Source organism: Aureococcus anophagefferens (assembly GCF_000186865.1).
Source record: "Aureococcus anophagefferens unplaced genomic scaffold AURANscaffold_51, whole genome shotgun sequence".
Classification (NCBI taxonomy): Eukaryota; class Pelagophyceae; order Pelagomonadales; family Pelagomonadaceae; genus Aureococcus; species Aureococcus anophagefferens.
The window spans coordinates 89995-105053 of NW_008705604.1; the positions used below are offsets into that span (position 1 = coordinate 89995).

General features: G+C 53.6%; 2 protein-coding genes across 2 annotated transcripts; both read left to right on the forward strand.

Moving 5' to 3' along the window:
• Nucleotides 1-372: 372 nt before the first annotated feature.
• AURANDRAFT_67778 (expressed protein) lies at nt 373-939 on the forward strand (the record flags this gene model as incomplete). Its single annotated transcript, XM_009043317.1, has 1 exon — nt 373-939. The coding sequence occupies one exon, from the start codon at nt 373-375 to the stop codon at nt 937-939; it is 567 nt and encodes a 188-aa protein (XP_009041565.1).
• A 2075-nt stretch (nt 940-3014) lies between these two features.
• AURANDRAFT_72664 (hypothetical protein) lies at nt 3015-15053 on the forward strand (the record flags this gene model as incomplete). The annotated part of the gene is made up of 18 exons (XM_009043318.1): nt 3015-3306; nt 3355-5646; nt 5728-5832; nt 6025-8025; nt 8219-8257; nt 8420-8477; nt 8555-8592; nt 9317-10031; nt 10068-10259; nt 10309-11026; nt 11087-11395; nt 11613-11702; nt 11723-11765; nt 11839-12228; nt 12988-13943; nt 14229-14346; nt 14590-14877; nt 14950-15053. The coding sequence occupies 18 exons, from the start codon at nt 3015-3017 to the stop codon at nt 15042-15044; spliced, it is 8739 nt and encodes a 2912-aa protein (XP_009041566.1).
• Nucleotides 15054-15059: the final 6 nt, after the last annotated feature.

A 15059-nucleotide genomic window follows, 5' to 3' on the forward strand; every position in this document is an offset into this window, starting at 1 on the left:
GGGGGCCGGGGACGGCGGGCACGGGGGTTCCGGCACGGTAAATGCGCTCCGGGCACGCGGCCCGGCACGGGCCCGGCACGCGGCACGGCACTCGGCACGGGCCCCCGGGCACGGGCCGGGCACGGGCCACGCGGCCCGGCACGGGCCCGGCACTCGGCACGGGCCCCGGGCACGGGCCGGGCACGGGCCGGGGAGGCCCGGCACGGGCCCGGCACGGGGCCCCGGGCACGGCCCGGCGGGCACGGCCCGGGCACGGGCCGGGGACGTGGCCGGGGACCGCGGCACGCACCGTCGCGCAGGGGCCCCTAGAAGAAGCACCAGAAGAGGGTGCTGAATCGTCCGGACCCGGGTCTACAATAGTAATAGGATGGAATGGCTTTCGTAATCCCCGCTGATTCTTCAAGCAGTGGGCGCGTAATCCTTCGTGACGGATTGTTGCGTTGCGACGAGCGAGCCGAGGTCAGCGTTGGACCGCCGAAGCAAGTTGGAGCAGATTACAGAGAGGCAATAACACATGGCTACTTCGAAATTGCACATTTCGAATGTGATCAAGAGGATTCCTTTGACGAAATTCAAACACTACAGCGTCAGCTGGTGAAACAGCGGGCATCACTTAGGGTGGCAACATCCCGTGTACTAAAGGCCCGTGCTGAATTGGCTGCAGCGGACATGGATGTTTTCCGTGCAACCGCTGAAGAGGTACGCGAGAATGGCGAGCTCGCGGACTTGAAGGCTCGACTCATGGGGATGCGAGGTGCAGTCGATGAGCTGCACTACGCCGATACTACTTTGATAATCCAGGAATTGATCAACACTAAGACCAGACTAGCTGAGGCTACGGAACGAAGGGACCAGAAATGTCTTGACAAGAAGCGGATTGAAGGACGGCTTGCCAAGGTCAAGTATGATCTTGCCATGATTCTGGCAGTATGGGCCTGAGTACCACGCCTCGGCTGTCATCCGACCTCAAGTTGCGTAGGCAAACGATGATGATAGCACCAGTCTCCAGGTAGTTCAGCATGACCACGATCAGCTTGAGAACCAGCTCCGAAGATTCAACAGAGGGGGGCGTAAATGAAATGAGCAGCATGCACTGCAGTCTTGCCAGTATCACTGGCTACCATCAGCGCTAGCCTCCGACATGCCTTGATCAAGGGGGACAACAGCAGGATGGTCTGCAGCAAAGACCACGTCGTTCGTGAGAATCGACCACTTCATCCAATCAGTCGATAGACAGGACGCTGCCTATTGTCTACATGCTGCTTGTAGTCTTTCCTGCATGACTCACTCTCAAAGACGAGACTGCCAATGTCCCTGCCTCGTGTGAGTCCGGTACTCGGTGGGCTATTCACCCTAGCCAGCCGCTGAGCCTATCCAAAGTGATAAAACCGCTCCAGAGTCCAGTGTGATTGAAGCACAACCAGCACATGAAACCCGACTTCTGGTCCCTCGATAGCCGGGTGCCCTTGACCGGGGCTCTTGAGCATCAAAATCCGCGGCGGAGACCGCCTTTGGGACCGCCCGCGGACCGCCCGCGGACCGCCCGTGGGACCGCTGGAGCGAGCTCCGCGGGGCCACGCGGCGCCGCCGACGGAGCAGCGCGGCGGCCTTTGGCCGGCGGGGAGGCGGCGGTTCCCGCGGCGGTCCCGCGGCGGTCGCGGCGGTCCTGCGTGCTAGGTGTTAGAATCCGAGTATGCTAGTATGAAGCACCAGCATAGTATAGCATGAGCATAGCCAATATAAGGCAGACTTAGCATAGCCAGCATAGGCCAGTATGAGCGTCCCAGCATAGGGAGGATAGCATAGTCCCGAGTTAGGGTAGCATGGCCCAAAGAGCGGAATGTAGTCTCCCTAGGTAGCTGGCTTATCGCCAAGCGCACTTTGATTCTGCTTAATCACACTCGCGTTCTGACCTCGATAGTCGCCGTTTTTCATGGTAGCAGGTGCACTGTGATCGCAACCAAAACCGAAATACACACGGGCGACACTCGCACTACACGCACGAAACGCGCACGCGAATTTACAAACAAACCCCGCGAAGAACAAGGCCCCCAACGTCGAGCATGGCCGATATAAGAGGAGCCTGGTACGATGGTAGCTTCAGAATTCCACCAGGGGGAGTAGCATACCCCAGTAGACCGGGCGGTGATACCAGACTGAGCCAATTTCCGACTCTGGGCGGCGACGACTCCACCATTAGACAGCGATTTCCATCACAGCACAGCAACCTGATATTAGCACATTATGGAATGACAAGTGATAAACGGCGACTATCGAGGTCAGAACGCGAGTGTGATTAAGCACAATCAAAGTGCGCTTGGCGATAAGCCAGCTACCTAGGGAGTGCGTATAGCTGCGTCCCGTACTGTAATAGACGGAGAGTCTTCCTGGACCTAGTGAGGCAGATCCTCTGCCCGTTCGTCCAGTAGCCCCAGCCCCCGTATACTACGGCAGCTGATTCGGCTGTGCGCGAAGAAGTAGAGAGTGCGCGCCATGGTCCAAAAACCATGACCAGCAGACCATGCAAACGACGATATCGACACCGATGTCGATTTCGAGCGGCTGTATCTGGGCCGAAATGCGATATTTCGCATTTCAGGCGAAGCGCTGATTGGCTACGCAATGGTTCCAGCGCTTCTCGCCGCTGGAGGCGGCCAGGACCGTCCCCCGCGGGCGCGCCCCCGCGCCACCCACGTCCCAGGGGGGCCTGGGACACGTCCGGCCAGGCGCCGGGGCCGAAGACGTCAACCCTGAATTAACCGGAGTTTGCAGGGGGAGTCGACCGCGACCCTAGCGGGGGGGAATTGACTGTCCGAAATCGCGATCCCCGGCGAGTCCGAGCAGGCCCTCTTCAAATGGCTGGCTCCCTCAATGTGCCGCGCGCTGGCTATCGCAGAGCCCGTCCCTGGCTAAAAAGAAAGATCTGGGCGGCCGTTTGAATGAAGGCGCGACAAATGCGTCGGGACAGCGGCCGCTTAGCCGCCGCAGACATCAGCAACGCCACTACATCATTAATGTCGAACAACGACAAGTTGCCTCCAGCGAATATCTTAGCAAGACACGTGCAATCTGGGCTCGAAAACACGGCGAGCGCCGAGGCGGTGGTCAAATTGGTCGCGGTGTTGAATGGCCTCGCGCGTCACGAGGATAATAAGAGGTATGACCAATGGATATACCAGGCGATTGTTCGCGCCGTCGATGTCCCGCCTGCGCACATCAGCGCATTGGAACTGGCAGATGCGCTTGAAGCACGCCTCACCCGTCGCGAAGGTGGAGAGTCTTGGCCAGCGGCCGCTCTGGTTGCTGGTGCGTGCGTAAATGCAGCGCGGATTGAGTTTACCTGTCTTGTCACAGCACCCTGTCTACGGGGGGGGCAAGCACTGGTGCTGAGAGGTGTTAGGGGTGTTGCTGCGATTGAGTCTCTGGTCAGGGCACTGAAATCTGGTAATGGCTCATACAAGTCCATCTCGCCGAGCAAATACGCCGACTCTCTGCGTGCGACGCTTCGCAGGGGTGCGTCTGCCCTTGAGTCGGTATCGCCACTACTTGCTAATGCGGCCTGGGCTTGCCGGCATGTGGCGCTTGAGGCCTTCATGGCAGTCAAACCAGATGATAGAGACAACACAGCAATCGAGGCGCTCCGTGGACTCGAAGCGCACAAGAAGGCAGCGCCGACAGCAATGAGAGCCCGTGCCAGGTGGTTTGCATTGCTTGAGACCGAGCTAAAGCCATGGCAAGCAGCACCATCCATCGTTGTTGAATGGTACTTGAGGCACGCCTCAGCATTGGACTCGGTACATGATTACGATGGCGCTTTTGCCATGCGGCGAAAGGGCCGCGGCTACCTCGGTTGCAAAGATCTACTCTTTCACGGCCTCCTTTTCTGTGGTGATTTTGAGCGTAAAGCGAATCCTGTGATGGCGTTAGCGGAAGCAGCGCGATGCTTGCATGCCTCATTCAATGGCAACGCAGCACAACAATATGATGCTCCCATGCGGCGGCGTGCTTGGGCGGCACTTGCACATGCACCCGCGGCACTAAGGCGATATCATCAAGCGCCTAGGGACACAGATAGAACTGCTGAGCTTGTGCTCCTTGCTCTCGGAGACGCAGCTGCCGTTTGTGAAAGGCGTGATGGTGCTGATACCCGACGCGCTGATGCTCAACGGGCTGACGCATACTGGCATGCAGCCGTACTTGCTGCAAAACGGGCTGAAATTTCTGTGGCCATAGCGCGGTGCGATATTGCTGCGGAAACGTCTTTGCGATCCCGCACCGTCATTGGCCTCGCCGCGGTCGCTATTGCTAGCTTGTGTCAAGCAGCAGATGCACGCGAATTACGCAATGTCAACACACTGTTCCAGCGTGCCATCGCGTTACCAGAGAGTAGTGCAGCGGCTTGGACCGCTTTGTCAGATTGTCTTGACCGCCTTGGGCGGAGTGTAGATGCAGCGGCGGCTGCAGCGGCGGCCGCATGCCGCTGCGAGGATATTCCTGCAATCCAAGCAGCAGTTGAACGCTTTTCACGTTCTGTTGCGCGTTTGGGCAATTCCGCACCTTCTTTACTTGCTGCGCTTAGGCTAAGCGGTGGGCCCCTTGCCAGTTTAGTGCTGCAAGAACGGTTTCGCATCTGCCAGGCCGGGGAGAGTGGCGCGGCACTTGTCACCGCTGCAGAAGAACTGGCGTGCTGGGACGCTCTGCATGCAGCAAGGGCGTTGTCATGTGCCAGTATTGCCATTCTCCAGTATGGGAGGCGCCAAGCGGGTCTCGCGCTCGCGCAACGCAGCCTAAAAGCCGTGATAAGCTGCAAACCCGTAGCCACCGCATTGGCGAGTTGCACTTTGGTCGTCGCAACATCACGTAGTACGTTTGCAGATGATGATGACATTGGACAAAACAATGGGGACTCGGCTCTTACATCTCTTATGCACCTTTCTGATCTGCCCCGTTCAGATATTACATCTCTCGCATCAGCAGTCGTGGCTCTAGGCCACATGTTTGCTGCCAATGGCAATTTTGTGAGCGAGGCATTGTCAAACGGCAGGCTTGCAGTTATGGCCTCACAAATGCACCGTGCGGCAACAACTGCAACTGCAGTTGTCGTTGCGGGCGTTGGATTTTCCCGCCTGGCGCAGAGCATGAGTTACTGCCTTGAAATCAGCTTCGCTGGCATCTCGATGCAAGACAGGTGCCGTGACGTGAGTACCATCGAGGCTCGACATTCAGGGATTCTAGCGCATGGTATGCTCAAAAGTTTTGACGGTGGTAAATATCTCGCCACAGCTCTCGATGAAGCACGTGCCGCTTGTTTCCCTCGCGCTGAACTGGAGGCCTGTTTGACTTGTTTTGACAAGCGATCAATCTGCGGTAACAACGGGCGTTGTGAAGACGCCGCTCGAACACGCGAGGCTGTTCTCACACTTCGACCACACTGTGGACGAGCTGTACTCCTCAAGGACTCTGCATTATCCAGGGATGATGCAAAGAGCGTCCTCTGGCTCCAACTTGCTGAAATTTGGCTCGCCCGTGGCTGTGGCTCGCGCGCAGAAAGATATGTTTCTCGTGCACTGGGCTGCGAGCCTGGAGTAGTGTGCGGTCAGATTGACTTTGCGAAGTCCCTGCGTCTCCGGATTGCAACTCGGGCACGTGACTGGCTCCAAGCAGCGGCGGTCCTAAAAACCACTGATACACGACACGAAACGATTCCTGTGCGCATCCACCGTATAGGTCACGCACTTGATGTCGGTGATCTACTGAGGCGCCAGGGCAATCTTAAAGGTGCAGAGGCCTCCTACTTGGACGCCAACGACGCACTGATTCTCACCAATGATGGTAACGCTGAAACAATGGTGAGTCGTCTCAAGGTGCCGCTGTCTGGGGACCACATGCACAGTGCAGTCTTCTCGCGTCATACCCGACGGGCGCTGTTGTGTGGAGCACGTATCGTCGATATTTGCGGCGATAGACAATGCGCAGTCACTGCTTATCGAACTGCTCTTCTCAGCCCACCCTCAAACAAAATAGATGGAGCTTACCTTTGTTACCGCCTCGGCTGCCGGCTCCTTCATCGTGCATCACAAAACGACGCAGTCATCATATCAGAGGCCCTGAATCTATTGCGGTGCGCGTATCTCACCGCACGACGTTCATGCCACCGGAAGCTGGCCACAAATAGCGCGCGAGTCTTTGCTGTTGCGATTCTCACCGCCGTACCTGGCGCATTTTCTTCCCCTCTTGTTGCACTGCTTGTACATGCATCGCTTGGACGCGCACGCCTTGCCACCGAGGCGAGTGATGACCCCGATGGTGCCTTGAGCGCTGCGGCAGCCCAAGTTTATGAGCTACTTGACATACTCCTTGCTGGAGACATAGAATGTCTGAGTTGGTGTGAGCACCTCAAAGCGAATGAATGTCGCGGCACCATTAAACTTGACCAGCTCCTCGCCCCACTCCCTCGGACCTACGTCACTGTGGCAACTGTCATTGCGCCAACAGGACACATAGTCGTTGCTCGCCTGCAGCACGGCCGGCCACCGTTGACGCTGTGCAGATTGCTCCCGCCGCTGTGGTACGTCTCGCATGGCCATCGCACCACAGTTGGAGTGTGCCAAGAAGCCCTCTGCGCTTCGTCGTTGGGTCTTCGCACAGGCAATCCACCGGCACATAGTGAGAAGCAATCCGCCAACACTACCTTTCAAGATGAGATGAACAATCTGGATGAACTCGGCAGGCCTGTAGCGACAAGTAGTATGAATGCAGCCAAGTGTAAGGCCTGGTGGCGTCAGCGTCACGCTCTGGACACTCTTCTGGAGGGTGGTCTTGGTGAGTTCGAAGAGACCTGGCTTGGTCCTCTGCGCGCTCTCTTAGTAACAGCATCTGTGCCGACATGCAGCTATCCAAAAATCATGGACGATGAGCGGACCCGGAAACCGCTCCAAGAGCTAATGCGACTCTGTGTCAATGTAGAGCCTCGTATGAGCAATGCTGATGTCAACGCCCTGCTCCGTGCTACCGCAGGCATCTTTGACGCAAAATCTGCGGCTGTACCCCTGTCGATGCTCGAGCTCAGGGAGGGGTTGGCTGCAGCTCAGTTGTCAGCTGTCTCAACCCTGAAGGCTGCGGAACTCACGGTCATACTTGGTGGTTTGAGGATAAGTACGGTTGGACTCAAAAAGCAGTTGGTGGGCCGCCTCTCCGCAGCACTCCAAGGTGCCGCCACTAGTGCCAAAATCTCAAAGTTCAATGAGACTTGTGGTGTTGCGGCGACTGTCAAGCGCCAGCCTTTGATCCTGGCTCTTGATGAACGGCTTCAACGTCTGCCAATTGAGGATCTAGCAGTGCTGCGTGTCATACCAACGTCGCGCGTACCCTCGATTGCATTAGTGCTTGCACTCGCAGCACGAATGCACTTCAGCGCACAGCGTGTCGGCTGTTATGGCCCATCACGGATTTGTTGTGTCGTTGACCCCGAGGCAAACCTGCCAACAACACGTAAAACATTGAATGGCTTTCTTGATAGTGTCCAGCAACACAGGAATGTCATTTGGGTTCGGATTGCGACGGAAAGAAGTTTATCTAGTGCAAATATTGCGGCCCAACTTGCCAACGAACTGCGAGACTGTGCCATCTATCTCTTCTGTGGACATGGTCACGGCGCTGTCTACCTGAACTGCGCCCTCGAGTCTAGAAGATTCGTACCCACATCACTTCTCATGGGTTGCTCTTCTGGTACCCTCTCCAGTGAGGGCGACTTTGAGCCAAGAGGGATCCCACTCGAACTAATCGCCAGAGGCGCTCCGACAGTCGTCGCTATGCTATGGGATGTCACCGACCGCGATATTGACCGTGTCACACTCAATCTACTTGATTCCATTGGTAGTCACGTGACTAGATCTTTTCCCGAGCTCCTCAATGATGCGCGGGCAAAGACAAAGCTCCGTAAACTAAACGGTGCCGCGCCTGTTTGTTACGGCCTTCCTGTATCTCTTTCTGATATTGAGTGCGCGCATGCTCTATCATTACTTCGTGGGTGAAAGTCGATCCAAGCCACACATCAAGGGGCGGTCAGGGACGATGGAAACTCAACAAACAGGGCAGATCCATGGCAACCCGGACGTGATGATTCTTCAAGTTTTGACCGGATGACTCTTCCAAGGCTAGCTTAAGCGCCACGGTTGCCGCTATCTCTGTTCATTGGGTTTACGGTTGTGGCTCTAAGGTACTTCACCCCCAGCCCTGACTCTAGGACTAGGATATGGTAATAACTAGGCAGACTACCTACTTTGGCCCGGGGGCTACTGGGATCGGAGGCTTTCCACCTCCAGCCGCTTGAGTGCCAGTGGGCTAAGCGAGTAAGAAATCTTGAAAAGAGGAGCAACGTCACTTAAGCTGGATATATATCCACCGTCGCTCGCTGTAGATAAAATAAGGACACTACTAGTCGCCTGCGAGAAGCCTCCAGTCGCTCATCTCGCGCGGTCAGCATAGCCATGGTGACTGGAGCACTCAACTCCTTGTCATTCGTGAACACGAAAATCACCCACGACTGGGTCAGGTGCTTGCGCCTCGTCACAAATCGAAAACTCGAAGCCCGTATCCGCCGCCCGGCTCTCAACACACAGGCGTAAAAAATAGTACCCCAGCCTGATGTTTGAATTACTACCAAGATAGTTCTCCCGCACCAACTGGTGCACCGCCTGACCGACGTACTCCACCTGCTCCCCCTGCGAAAACTGATTCACCTCCAGGGGCCTGCCCCCCCTAAATATCGCGTTAGCTAGGGGCAACAGCCCCGTCACGGTAGCGAAGGTCGAGGGGTTGGGGATTTTATCCCTGAAGCCCGGGGCCGTCGCGAGCACCGCCCTCAGCGCCTCCCGCACTGGCAAGGTCTCCGCCTGTTCACTGAACGGGCGACCCCTCAACTCCTCCGGGATCGGACTGGTCCTGACCATGGCTGCCGCCTCCCGGATCTACACTATGCCCCCCCCTCCAGAAAGAATTCCGCCGGCGGGCTGCTTCAGCAACGCCGGCCAGATAGGAGCATAAGGAGCGAGTATCGACTGGGCTGCAATGATGAATAGCAGCTCATTCTCTCTCTCTCTCCTTTGGGCGCTACTTTCCTGGCTAATCGAAGATTACCTGTGTACACCTTTGACTTGCGGATATTTTGCAGCTTAACTGAGAGCTATAATGTCTGCTAAAGAGGTACGGCTGCGACATGCTAAGCGTTTGGCCAGGTTTGCCAGGAACAGCACATCGCGTGATTCGAGAGTAGCATTGCATCTTGGGAGTAAACTAAGGCACTCCTCGCTACCAGGCTGCCAACGATCAGCTCGTTTAGTCGCGGGTAGGGACGCGGCTGTATATTCAGTAAAACTTGAGCGATGTCGATCTCTTGCAATAGCCTTCAAAACGGCCGTGCCGCGAATCGAAAAGGCTTGTTCTACCTGGTGTGACGTGAAGCGTGCTGACGAAGCTGCCCTTCTCAACGCCGCCATAGCAGAGATAGAATTATGTCTTGGTCAAAGTTTTGGTGGCGGAAATTGTGGTATATACGTTGGCTTACTGAATCCTGGAGCAAAAACCTTGACTTACGTAGCCACGAGCTCACATAGCCCAGTGAAAGAACAAAGACTAAAAGCCGATGCAGGTGTACTTTCTCGATGTATCACAAAAGGTGAAACAGTCACCGTCGAAAATATTGAGATAAGCAAGGAAAGCGATCTGAAATTATTCGGAAGTCCAGACGGAAATTATCCATTCATTTGCACTCCACTGCGTGCCGAAACTGGACGCCCTCTAGGCATCCTCGCAGTAGATGGCTTCTGTTCCAATGCCATGCCACTTGATGCAATGACAGCCCCCCAGTCTATTTCCTCGGGGATGAGGACAAGCGCTGCTGATTTTCACATTCGACTTGCACCCTTTCTTGCTAAGAATGATGACGCATGCAAGAGAATTAAATTTTGGAAATTACAAAATGATAACAAGAATGAAAATGTTTATGAAAATAGTATCAATAGGGTTGCCGCGTGCGTTATTTGTGGGCATGTATACAACGTCGATAGGTCCAAGGGTGTCGGAATGGTTTACAGCATACGGTGGGAAGATGGCAAATGCGAGACAGAGATCTCTTTTCGGGCCCTGAAAGAAAGGCTCCGAGCTACACCCGCCGGTCTTGGTGTCGGTGTGCCGTGTGATACAGCTCTGCAGGGTTTTTTGGAATACGCAGGAAAGATAATTGGTGATCGTCTGTTTCGGTGAGTCTGGGGGGTGCTAAGAGAACGAAGAAAAAAAGAATTTGCTCAGGCTCCGGCTGATAATGCACGTCGACAAAATCCTCCGTGTCCCAGAGATTTCAAACAGTACAACGAATGAACTCTACCAACAAAGTCTGCGATCATCCATGACTTGCATGTTGAGTGCACGTGTTGCTGAAATCTGGGAGTACGACCAAAATTACTCCATAAATGTTGTGGCTCGCCTGGGACTAAAGTTCAAGTTTCAGAAACTGTGCACTCCGCGTCGACTTCTTGAGATCCCTATGCACAGACGATATCTTTTCTGGGAGCACGTCAGGACCCAAGCGAGCTTCCCGATGCCACACGCAAACGAAATTATCGTCGCACCATTCGGATGTCATCAATCAGACGTGAGTTCAAGGCACCTCTTGGTAGTTACGTGCGCACCGGGTGAAGTCGATTCGAAAGATGTTATATGTCTGCGAGAGATGAGCATCGCACTTGCTGCGGCAACCCAGCGCATGCGTTTTAGAGAGATGCGAGCAAGTGCTCGAAAACAAACACTGCAACATGCGAGCTTGCTTTGCGACAACCATCTGGCGTCAGCATCTGCTCTGAAATCCGGAGCTATGACACTAATTAAACATTGCTTTCCATCGTCTAATGTCTATCTAGGATTCTTACAAGCTGGTGGCGATAATATCAGAATCCAAAGTCAAAGCGAATGCCGTTCACACCACAGTCTCATATTTAAATGTCTTCCGCCGACGTCTTTGGGGAATATAGTTATTTCGGATCCAGCCAAGCACAAGCCAAAATTATTTCAGTGTGACACGAGGGTACAGGTACAATACGGGAAACTCTGGTATGCTGCTACAATACAGAAAGATAGGGGACACCTCAAATATGACATAACATATGACCTAAAGGACTGGATGGGGCGGCATGAACTGGAAGCGGGAGTTCCCGTCGCGCGTCTGCAGCATGCACCAACAGAATGCCCACGGGCGATTTCAGGCGCCGTGGCGACAATCATACAAACCGATGATGACCCCTGGCCCATCTTGATAGCCCCCATTGGTCAGCACTTGGGAATCATTTGTGTCGATTCATGGTCAAAGAAAAACCCAGAGGCTGATCATGATGAGCTCAAGGTAGTAAAGCTCCTAGAATCGATTAGTTGGCAAATGGGCTTGGCACTGCATGAAAAAAAATGCGTTCGCGCTTTGCGATTCATGAGAAGTATTACTAGCAGCAAGAACCTTACGTCTCCTGCGGACATCAAGGCGGCGGCCGTAGCGCAGCTGAAAGAGTGTTCCATTTTTGCAAATCACGTTCTTTTGGTGAAGGCAAGTACAACACATTCACCAGGTACAACACATTCCAATGGCCTGGATCGTGGAACAGAGGGGGACATGCTTAACCGTCGCCGCAAGATACTGGCTAGCGAAAGTTGCCCTGGTGCAAATTTTCTTGTTCAGGCCAGTCATCCATCTATTCGGTTTTTGTCTGTTTTTGAAGACTGTGAGGTATTATTGAGTGAAACTGGCGCTCCTACACTGATCAGACCAAAGCTGTCGTTATCCTGCTCGTTCAGGTCGGAGTCTCTCTGCGTTCCCTGCGTTACTCTCCAGTCACAGGTTCAAGCACAACGCCGCTACTTGGAGAGACATGGCATTTAGCACGAAGATGACCGAAATTGCGCAGCGATCTTTGAGCAGTGTGGCGGTCTTTGCGTGTCTTTCTCTGATTAGAGCTGACACTTTGAATGCGCTTGAAGATCTATGCGCCAGAGACAACGCTCAACTGCGGAGTACGTTGCGACAAGCGACCGAATTGATTTCGAAGTTGGTTGCATCAATGGACGTATACGTTGGATATGCATTGCCAGGAGATGGCAGCATCTGTGTTTTGTGCTCCTCACCAAAGATCAACACGATCCATTCACAGCTTTTGGAACGAGAAGACGAACACGTTGTAGTGCGCTGTACGATAACATCTCAGACTTGTGTAGATACACGGACCGCGGACGGTCCTCGTTGGATTTGCCTGCCCATTTCGCTGTCCGATCGAGTCGCACGTGGCGTCCTGCTCGTCGATTGCGGTTCAAATGTTGGTTCTCGCCGGCCCAAACAAACACTAATCAATTCCGAAATCATTGATTTTCTCGAATCAGCAGCAACTCTTCTTGGAACCACTATCGATCTGCGGTGCAAAGAGGAGGAAGGGTCTACCCTTGATCATTTACACGATAATCATAACAAATTGGGTCAGGGCCCAGTCTCGACCAGGAGCATATATAGAGCGTCTCTAGGTGCACTTTATCGCCAGCTAATTTCGACGTGTCGCATCTCCATATGGCAGTTACGACCGAAGCATATTGATCAGTCCCATTCGGCTTCTGGGCGTCTGTCCCTGTTCATTAAACTTGAAAGGGTCCAAAACATTTCTGTGTCTGCTACTCCCATCACAGCTGTTGTTTACCTTGATGGAGTTCAGGCAGGTCGTACGTGCACGCAACCAACGGACAGCAGGTCCAATGGAAGTTTGGAATTTACATCCGAACGCTTCACGCTTCCTTTAAGAAAGTGTTGGTTATCAAGTCGGCTGCGTGTTGAACTTTGGCGACACGAGTCCAAGTTTGGATGCGATTTTGATGTGTCTGGCAGCTTCCTTGGACTTGTAGAAATCACGGGCAGCTATTTTTTGCACTTGCCTGGTTGTTCTCGAGCTTATGAAATTGTAGGCAGGCCCCTGCCGCAGTCAGCAACACTAATGATGAGTTTGAGTATTCACACAATACCTAGTGGCGAGATGGCACATGATTTAGCTTGCTATTCTGAAAATGAAAACCCAAGTTTAACTGGGAACGTATTCTTGTCGTCTGCTTCGGTTTCGAGCATGCTCTATTCCCCGGGACAGTACGTCTGTGTATTTTGTGGTATTGATGGCGTGGAGCTCGGCAGGACTACACCTTCTTCTCGTTCGTTGCATCCAGAATGGACCAACTTGCATATACCCCTTTCCCATTCATGTGAAATACTTGTCAAGCTGATGTGCTCTTCCCCTGAGCTTTCAGATTCTGTCATCGGAATGGCCACACTATCTCGTTATTCATTGATATATTTACCGCGAAGCAAAGCTGAAGTGAAGCTGCGCATGCCCATCACGAGCGACATGCTCTCCAAGGAGACAGCTACAGATGTTGGAGCGTCTCATGTCCTTCGACAGGAGACGAACGAGATTGTCCTCATCTTGCGCATACAGCAAGTTTTGATACAGCTAGAACCTCAGGCTACCCACTCTTCTTCACCAGCTGCTACCGATCCAATCTCCACAACACGCTTGGTGGACGGCGTTTTGGAGTTTCAGAGCGTGGGAGTAGAATTAGCGCCCGCTGTTCTCTCTAGAATAGAGGCAGCCTGTTTTAAGAGGGTGCCATGCCATCTTAGATGCGATGGCTCGGTCGACTTGATCGTTGTGCCATTCAATGATCTTGCGGTGAAAATAGGACAGCACGTCGTTGGACCAGAGGGAGGGACCAACTTTGCTACAATTCTTGCGTGCTCAACTGGTTGTATCGACATGAGCACCTTCTGGTTTGTGCGCGACGTGACCAGACGGATGGAAGCAAACGTGCGGTACAGCCGACAGAGGGAACTTCGCGATAGTGCGCGATCTTACGCCTGTCGCCAAATCTTGGTTTGTTGCAACGACTGGGCATGTTCTCCACTACCAAATATGCTCGACGATGTGTTGCACGTGTTATCTCAGTGCTTGCCTGGATGCTCGATATACTTTCTCCTCCTGCAGCCAGGGGGCAGCAAATTAGTTTGCGTGGCGTGTACAACGCAGAGCAAAATGTGCGGGACCACTCTACTACGTGGCCAAGACGCCAGCTTTAACTACGTTGGTCCTGCCCGGAACAGATTTGCTGCCCCCCGAGGGTTTGGAATTCATGTCTCTACTTGCACTCTGAGTTGGCAGCTTCCATTTGCATGCGTGCCGTTGGAGAATGCGGGATCTATGCTTGGGATTTTAGGGGCAGATACGTTTGATTACGTCAGCAAATGTCGCGAAGGAGTCGATAGTCCTCCTGAAGATGGTGTCTTGCAGTTCCTCCAAGCAGTTGGTAGTATTGTTGGGCGGGCTGTGGATTTGCGGAGAAGATGCGATTCTCTGGCGATGCTACATATGACACGCTCTGATTTATCTTCATTCTGCTACTCGGCCCTGCTTTCAATTTCTCGTAATTTATTGTTAACAACTACGTGCGAATTGTGGGAATTGGACGCTGACAGGCAGCCACACGTTGTTTTACAAGCAGATAGTAAGGATGCGAATGCAGGTTCAAACGTCGTGGTGAATAGCCCAATCCATGTTATTGAAGGAATGGCGGACAGGCAACTGGACGATTTGCGGTCAATATCGCAGATGGACATTGGCAAATTACTTCAAGCTACTCTGTATGCCAGCCACCTAAAGCCTCATTTTGTTGGCAATGCCCCACGAAGGATGATTGTGCCCTTCGTTGGACTTGAAGATCACAAGATCCTTGTGGTGAATCTAAGATTCAACTCACAGCCACGTGCCATGGACGTTGCCTATGTTCTGACGGTCGCCAGGCGCATGCAAGGTGCGCTTCTTGTCAGCTGATTCAAGGTCGATCACAGCAGTATTGCGGACTCGTGTTATGGGCCGGGCCAAGTATTGCTACCGAGTCGCCATCTTCAGATTGCGCCCAGCGCCTGTCACGAACTGAATCCTATACGCGCCATCTATCTGACAGAAAGCATCATTTGAGCTGACGTTCCGAAT